Source organism: Mytilus californianus, unplaced genomic scaffold (genome assembly GCF_021869535.1).
Source record: "Mytilus californianus isolate M0D057914Y unplaced genomic scaffold, xbMytCali1.0.p SCAF_8, whole genome shotgun sequence".
Classification (NCBI taxonomy): domain Eukaryota; kingdom Metazoa; phylum Mollusca; class Bivalvia; order Mytilida; family Mytilidae; genus Mytilus; species Mytilus californianus.
The window spans coordinates 11,700,953-11,710,056 of NW_026262734.1; the positions used below are offsets into that span (position 1 = coordinate 11,700,953).

At 30.7% G+C, this 9,104-nt stretch overlaps 1 protein-coding gene across 4 annotated transcripts in view; it reads right to left on the reverse strand.

Moving 5' to 3' along the window:
- LOC127712073 (GATOR complex protein Iml1-like) overlaps nucleotides 1–9,095 on the reverse strand; it is a 111,549-nt gene extending 102,454 nt beyond the window's left edge. For all 4 annotated transcript variants that reach the window (XM_052218270.1, XM_052218267.1, XM_052218268.1 and 1 more), the window contains exons 1-6: nucleotides 9,019–9,095; nucleotides 4,036–4,129; nucleotides 3,599–3,648; nucleotides 2,997–3,082; nucleotides 2,529–2,662; nucleotides 1,478–1,547 (exon numbers count right to left, since the gene is read on the reverse strand). In XM_052218270.1, the coding sequence (XP_052074230.1) occupies nucleotides 1,478–1,547; nucleotides 2,529–2,662; nucleotides 2,997–3,082; nucleotides 3,599–3,648; nucleotides 4,036–4,129; nucleotides 9,019–9,076 (492 nt within the window). In that variant the 5' untranslated portion in view covers nucleotides 9,077–9,095. The remainder of the gene's footprint in view (nucleotides 1–1,477; nucleotides 1,548–2,528; nucleotides 2,663–2,996; nucleotides 3,083–3,598; nucleotides 3,649–4,035; nucleotides 4,130–9,018) is intronic.
- Between the last annotated feature and the right edge of the window lie 9 nt (nucleotides 9,096–9,104).

The following is a 9,104-nucleotide window of genomic DNA, read 5'->3' on the forward strand; positions in this document are numbered from 1 at the left end:
TCTCAATACTAAGAAATTTTAATTAGCTTTAGGTTAACCTTCAAATTGAATTAATCAGCTGTAAGACAATTATTTAACTCTTTATAACAAAAACTCTTGTATCAAGTTAGTTTTCCTCAGTAATTCAATCTATGTAAAGGAACCACTGTTGTCATTTCGAAAAAATGGTTATGTTGACTGTATTCTTAACTTTGTACCATGGTATTATTAAGTATTACTGCAAGTTTATCCTTGTATTTGAGTTTATCTTTGTTATAAACAAGTTTACTGTTTTTTTCACCCTTGTAAATGTATTAACATTAAACAGTACCAATTTTACAGCACCAAACGCACATTTCGACAATCAATCACTCTTCAGTGATGTTTGTTATGTGTGAATATTTTTGTTTTTGTTTTGAACAAGTGTATCTGTTATCTGTGGGTTTTTGAAGGTTTTTTGGTTGACTGTGGATTAATTTATTTTTGTGGGTACCAATTTCAGGAGTTGAGGAAAAATCGTATTTTCGTGGATACTTGATTTCGTGAGTTTTCATAAATTTACTAGCAAGCAAATAGAAAATTTGTACTTTGTTGAACATTGACCTTTAACCACAAAATCCAAGTAAAATGGTATCCCACAAATAATAATGAATTCAAAGTAAATTTTTTTAGCCTTGTCAATCTGTGAGATTTCTTTTATCAAATGTTGCTGTATTTTTACCCTAGTATCTGTGAGATTTCTTTTATCAAATGTTGCTGTATTTTTATCCTTGTATCTGTGAGATTTCTTTTATCAAATGTTGCTGTATTTTTACCCTAGTATCTGTGAGATTTCTTTTATCAAATGTTGCTGTATTTTTACCCTAGTATCTGTGAGATTTCTTTTATCAAATGTTGCTGTATTTTTACCCTTGTATCTGTGAGATTTCTTTTATCAAATGTTGCTGTATTTTTACCCTAGTATCTGTGAGATTTCTTTTATCAAATGTTGCTGTATTTTTACCCTAGTATCTGTGAGATTTCTTTTATCAAATGTTGCTGTATTTTTACCCTAGTATCTGTGAGATTTCTTTTATCAAATGTTGCTGTATTTTTACCCTAGTATCTGTGAGATTTCTTTTATCAAATGTTGCTGTATTTTTACCCTAGTATCTGTGAGATTTCTTTTATCAAATGTTGCTGTATTTTTACCCTTGTATCTGTGAGATTTCTTTTATCAAATGTTGCTGTATTTTTACCCTAGTATCTGTGAGATTTCTTTTATCAAATGTTGCTGTATTTTTACCCTTGTATCTGTGAGATTTCTTTTATCAAATGTTGCTGTATTTTTACCCTAGTATCTGTGAGATTTCTTTTATCAAATGTTGCTGTATTTTTACCCTAGTATCTGTGAGATTTCTTTTTACCCTAGTATCTGTGAGATTTCTTTACAAATATTACTGTAGTTTCACCCTTGTAACTGTGACATTTTTTAAAACAAATAAAAGTGTAATTTTACCCTTGTATCAGAGTTAATCACACCACACGTTACTCGTTCTCCTTTGGACCATAATTCATAAACTTGTGCTCTGAAATTTGAAGAAATAAAATAATACATGTACTGCACACATTATCATTTAAATATATTTAAAGTTATAGAATCCATGTCATTTTTAGTCATTAAAAGCAACAGTATCAAATTTACATGCATTGCTATTAAGCAAACGTCAATCAATTAATAAATGTCAGTTCAGGCCTTTTGGTCATAAAGCTTCACTGAGTATATACTAGGAGTACAAAATTAGTGTTTGAAACACCAAATCCAGTATTTTGGTTGGTTGATTTTTGAGTCTGAGTATGATAATCATACTCTAGACATTTATGACCCCAAGGCCAGATCTCTTATATCCAAATAAAGGGACATAACAAATTTGATTGAATTACCTCCCCTTTTTAAATTGACAGCACAATTCTCTGTTTTATATATATATTTATATATATATCTTTGTAACTACAACTTTCATTTGGATATAATAAAATACACTTAAAACATTTCATATTAAATATTGCACAGGTGTAATTCAATTTCCTTTGACTCCTTATTCCATTAGTCGCATGTCAAGTAAAATTCACATCTAATTATTTTAAGACTGAACAATATAGAGCTTGACATGTTGTATAGACACCTGTCTATTGTTGAAGATTGTAAATTGCCCTCTAGATGTCTTTTGGTTATTTGTGTCATTGGGTTGTTGTCTAATGGATGTACACTCCACATTTCCTTTTTTGGGGGGCCTTGGTGGTCTAAGTAGTCGTACTACTATATCACAAGTCAATCAACACTGAGGTTGTGAGTATAATCCTGCATGTGGGATGTGCGCTCCACTCAAATCTTAATTGACTAGGATGGTAAGTATTCCTACCAAAGGTTGTGGTTCTCTCCAGGCACTCTGGTTTTCTCCACCAATAAAATCTGAACGCCAAGAAATAGCACAATAGTGCTGAAAGTAGCAATAAACACTAATCAATCAATCACATTTCCTTTTATTCCAATACATTTCAAAACAAACCTCATGTCGTAAGCTTCCAACTTCTTGTTTAAATAAGCACATGTGTTTGATAGACTATCTCTCAGCCGCCAGAAATCACTTCTACTGAAATACTGGTCTTTAAATAACAATTCAACCAGATCCAATGCAACAGCCTGTACAATAAAAAAACAAACAAACAAACAAACATAAGGCTACCATGGAAACACATTTTGTCGATGGTCTTTGTCATGTTAGTGTTGACCCATATAATCATAAAATTAAAAGTTACTGTGAAATAAATTCAACATATAATTCATTACACAATAAATGATATAATTATTTTTTTTATAAGTTTGACTTATTCATTATGTATAGTGAAATAGAAAGTCTTATTTCCAAGTACAAGTCACTTTTATATATCATACTGAATGTAAAAAATTACAAAAAACATCTTTTGTTTTCTAATCAAACGATATGCACTGGAACCAAGTTGCTATGGATACATACCTTTGGATCCACTTTTTTGACAACAACATTATTGTAAGCCTTTAAATGGAAGGAATTTGCTATGGAATGTTCTATACTAATGGTATCTGTGAAGAATAAGAAATAAAAGAAAGGCAATTAACTGATTAATATAAACTTTTTACAACCAAATTTTAGGATATATGTTATTTATTGTACATGTGTATCTTATTAAGTGTACCCAAGAAATTTTCCTGACTTATTTTAAAACTTCTTTTTTATAAAAGTGTATATACGGATTAAAAAAGAAGTTTTAAAATAACAAGTCAGGAAATTTTTTTATATTTTATTTCATGTTTACATTTGTGTCAGAAAATGTTTTATGTGTTTAATTAAGATACCCAATATTTTTTTCATTTTATATAACCTGTAATAGTGTCCAGTGAGTTACGTAGATGTGTAATTTTATTGATTTTTATCTCCATGGGATATAAAAATAAAAAGTCTCTCAAAATATTGAGTTGAAGGATAAACAAAAATCTTAATGGACATGTATCAAGATTGGTAAATCTATTTGCTTCAGCAATATTTGTGACTGAGCACAAAAATCTAGTAACACAAGTGTTAAACAAAATGTAGTGTACCTTTCTGTTGAAATTCCTCAGTCACAGTAGTCACCTGTAGCAGTAACCGGCTAAAATCAGAATAAGTTCATACATTAAATTGCAATGTTTTAATTCTTGAATATTAACTACAATGTATAAGCAAACAAAATATGTTACTATTATCTAACAGCCCCTTTCTGATCCATGGAAACCTTAGACTTAATGTTGTTGGGTTACTGTCTCTTTGATGCTCACCCCACATTTTCCTCTATTTCCCACAAAATTACAATGTACTTATAAATATTTGCAGTTAAAATTAATTCATGATTTCATAAAATCAGCTCTCTTTTCCAGGATTATTTTCATAACCTTCTAAATCTCATTTATCGAATATCACTAACTTCTTATTCCTGAAATCATTTTATCAAGCAAAATGCCTATGAATGAATTAATACATGTACATGTAGATGACTTACCTGTTGTCACTATCAGAATGATGAATCTCTAAAATATCTCTGAGAACAACATCAGGAAAGTCTTTAGGGTTGATTAAAATATCATTTCCTAAAACTAAAAATAGCAAAAAAAAAAAGTTTATAAAGCCTGTAAAATAAGATACGATCCATGTTAACTCATTGATTCATTCCTTTGAAAAAAACTTACATTTGAAGGATATCAATTCAACACCTTAGTTAAATATCATTTTATTGGTACTCACATTGATTTTGTTTTTGATGAAGTAAAACATAACTAAATGTGTATTGCTTTTCATTTAATTCAATTTTGGCAATGCACAAGGTCATGATTTTTTCAGAATGTTTATCATGACATCTTTACACAAAATCCATTGGATACTTTAATCTGGGAGAACATGATTTATTTATAAGTTGCTATTGTCATTAAACTAGCTTTCAGTAATTTTAAGCATTCTTACATTGACAGTTTGTGTCTTTTTTCTTTATGTTAGTTGTTTTTTGAGATCCATGCCAATCTGATGAGTCAAGCTTTTTCCTATTAATTTTTACAGTGTGTTCTTATGTTGTGTTGTTACACTATTGTGTTGTACAATGTTCTTGTTTTTTGTTTGTTTATTGTTTTGTAATAAATCAGACTATTGCTTTTATAAGATGAATTGTTTGACATTCGTAATGTCGGGGTCTTTTATCGCTTGCTGTGTGGCATGGGTTTTGCTCATTGTTGAAGGCCTATAGTTAGGCCAAAATTAAAATGAAGTTTGTTTCCCCTTACCCGACCGACCCTCTAAAAATCCGCCGACTGAAATAATTTTTTTCGAAAATCCCTTTGTTTTTTGTTTTTTTCGTTTCGCTCAAAAGTTTGTTTTTTAATTTTGTTTCCTTGAAATGTCCGTATTTTCAACATTCCGCGAAATCATTGTCGCCCGTGTGTTTGCAGCAAAGGGTAAACAACGTATGCAAGGATACTGAAATTGGAATGGAATAATGTTTTAAATAAATGCATCCAAGCAATCTTAACTACTATTCCATTCTAGCTACGCCTCCAATAACAAAATGCGTAGCGAGAATGGCCGAGTAGTTACGATTGCGCATCCGAGCTCACCCTTGAGCTTAAATGTTAGGCCCGGTGTTTCTGTCGTGTTTGTGGTAAATCCCCGAGTTCGCCTTTATCAGTGGTTGACTCAATAAGTTGTATATTGGCGTGCTATTTATGCTATTTTGTTTCATTTCGTATGTGATATTGGACCATACACTAGTTGTCTTTGGATAAAATAGTAGTTGATTTTTTTCGAGCTCAGCATCATATTGTGTTGTGAAAAGTCGAGATGACTATACCAGCTAATGCTTTGATAAAAGTTCTTGTAAGTTCTTATGTCTTTTATAAGCTATAATGGGCTGGTGATTAAATATGGTCACACATTCAGGGTTTTGTGAAATAAGATGCCAGTGTTTCATTATATTTTTAGTTTCTGTATAGATGGGTTGAATTTTGTTAACATTACTAGCGGTTGCTCCCGTTTCGCTGGGCGATGTGTTAGCAAGGTTTCCCTTTCTGTATTTTGTGTTTGATAAAAAAAATCGTTGATTTCAGATATTTGATATCCTCGTTTGAGCTTCTTATTGTTTTTTTAAGATCAGTTTTGCTGCTTGTGTTTCTGAGATACCTCAATACTTCACCCTTGATAAATCCTTTCAATGAAAACACTTTTTGGGTGTGAGCAGTATCTGTGCAGATATTGATATGTTTCAGTTGGTTTGATATTGGTTTTAATGTCTTGTATCATACTCTGCCTTCGTTAAAGAATCTTTCTCCTTTGTATAATTATGACAGTGTCTAAGATATTGTTTCATTACAGGAAAATTCGTAGGTGAACTTCAACTATCATTATCATTTTGTTTCTCTGTGTTGAAAGCGTTGTAAAATGTGTTCAAGAATTAACAAACATTGTAAGGTCTGCTAACTCAGCGAATGCTGATCCGCACATAGGCACGCTCAAGGTTTCATGGTAAAGTTTATTGTTAAAAATAAATTCATAGTTTTCTAGAATAGGCGTAGTCATACTCGCTTGGATCACGGTTTGTGGCTTCTAGTATTTCCTTAAATGAAAAACAAGTGTACATATTTTTTGCATCGAATGTTACTAGGTAGCAGTCTCGTTGGGGTTTTATATTTTCAATTGAATTAATAAAACTATAAGAAAGATATAGAACCGTGTCTCAATTTATATGTGGTCTACTCTAAGTCACAAAGACATTGATATTTACAAACATTTTCTAGTCTGAAATTGTAAGGTCTTCTAGTCATGCATAATACGTTATACAGAATGTTGTTTTAGTATCAATAAAGTTCAATTTGTTGTTTTTCTGTGTTTTCCTGTATGTTAGATATATTTAAGGGATTTTCTCTAAAAAAAAAAAAAAAAAAAAAATGCCTACCTTCCTACCCGCTTCCAAAATGGTGGGTAGGGTAAGGGGAAACAAAGATATTTTTAATTGCGGCCTTACAATGTACCTATAGTTGCTTAAATCAGCTTAATTTGACTCTCTTGGGTACTCATAGTTGTCTAATTGGCAATCATACCACATCTCCTTATCTTTTTTAAAGTTTACTGAAAAATATCATGACTAAATACTATGATATATTTCAGTATGAGTCAAAAGATTCCCCCCCTTTTTTTAAACTCACACATCATAAATCCTACTACATGTACTATGGAACATCACATATGTATGTAAAATACATTGTTATATCTATAATAGTATAGACAACTGCTATTTTTGAAAACTGAACATTGACCTCTAGATGTCTTTTGTTTTATTTGTTGCCTTCTTAATGACCTTCAAACAGAATCTTATTGACCTTCAAACAGAATCTTATTAACCTTCAAACAGAATCTTATTGGCCTTCAAACAGAATCTTATTGGCCTTCAAACAGAGTTTCCTTATATCCATGATATATAATTATAATTAACTATCTGACAAATAATAAATTGATTAAACAAGAAACTGAGTTTTTCTACAGATCTACTTCTGTTTTTTTTCTATATCAAATTGAAGTTATTTTCAAATTTCAAAAATAATAATAAATAAATAAACTTTCTGCAGCTTGGACATATAGATTGTGTACGAGTCCTTCAAAATGTAGCTACAGCACAAAATAACATTTTACATTGATGCAAATTAAGTAACAGTATTTATTTGAAAACTAATGTGCCTGAAAATTGGATCTTTCAGATTTTAATTTAGATAATGTTTTAAAGTGTGAATGCTGACCTTTAATACTAAAACATTATACAGCAGCCTCAGCATGTTTAATTAGCACTGAACATTAGAGAATGTTTATTAAGCTAGACTTTGCTTTAATTATTTCATATGCAAAGCACTGAAATCAAGGATTTTTATCTTGTAAAGCATCTGATATTTATTGATGAAAAATGATGCCACCAATTTGAGGACTGATTTTTCAAGAACAACTACTTGTAATTGTAGTACTTGAATAGAAGAAAATATCCATAATAAGTAACTGTATTTTGTGTACAATGATGCAGCACGGTGTTTAGCAATCAATCATAAAATTAACAACAACTAAAACACATACTTTATATCAAAATTCTTCACTACTCAAATCAAAAATATGTATATGCTCCCAGAGAAAGAATAAATTGGAGATCATACCAATAACAAAGTTACAAACTTATACATCTTCAACAACATAACAGTAGATTAATTAAATATTTTGTTCTTTTTGAAAGTTTTTATTTGTTAAACATCATAAAGTAGCATGTGCTTTCCTGAAATGAATATCTGACATGTCTAGGGAGTATACAAGTTCCTGCAAAATTTTGCTTCAATCATGAATACATTTTTGTACATGATGATGGAGAGTATCCCCGAGGAACCAGTAATGACGCACCTAAGGTTGTTTTGTCTCTGCATTTAATCTACCATTTAAAAGAATTAGAAAAACGGAATGGAATAAAAGATTGGTAACTTGTCATTATATTTCAATCATTAAACAGTTGATATTTGAAACAGTAATAGCAATGAAATTCATGTTTGCTAACATTACAAACGGACTGCCAACTAATGATGGGTACCAGTAATGACGCACTGTAAACAAACCAGTAAAAACCACTTGCACGTAACTGATAATCGAAAAATTGCTTCAATCCGGATTCTTTAAAATTTAAACTGATCAACAGATTCAATTCTATTAACAACTTTTGATATTTTCATTCACTTTAATGATCATGATGATTGTAACACCAAATTTTTAATCAATTTAAATGTAACCTATATTTTGGTATATAATTGTTCAAAATTTATGAAAGTGATATACATATTCCATATATTTGAAAATAAAAAGTAATTGCATTCATAAAACAACATTGACAATAATACATTTATCAATGTATACTTCATACATTGAATGAAAAAAAATCGATAAACCAATGAAAATTATATAAGCGACGATCATTTGTTCTACAGTGATTTCCGATCAAATGTAAAACCATGTCACATGACAGTCACTTGATTTGAAAAACACAAAATGGGGAAGCATGCGGTTACATACTTTTCTTGACCAAAGTGGAGATAGGACTGATAATCTTTCGGGGAAGGGTAGAAATTTTTTGACCTTAATAAAATGGCGGAACTTGCATTGTCTTTAATATTTTGAGCAATAATAACATTTCTGGGCAGAGTTTTAGGCATCTTTGTTGTAGTCAGATGACCTTCAACATCATGTTATGAACAGCAAATGTTGATGACGTCACGGCTTTTGTTTAGGAATATAAAACCGTTAACTAAATCGGTGCGTCATTTCTGGTCCGCGTCAAAACAGGTACCAAGACGATATTCCTACAAGCAGAACTGCAGAAGTAGTACTACTTGAAATTACTTATGTACAGTTGTGACGAATGCATACATTTGTAAAAATATTTTAATTTGTGTTTAAACGGATATCATGAAATGTCATTTACATGCATCCTGTGGATTTCTTTTGTGAACATGAAGCTTTTTGATCTTTTCATTCTCCATTTCATTTTGGTGGCGGTTATTTACGTAC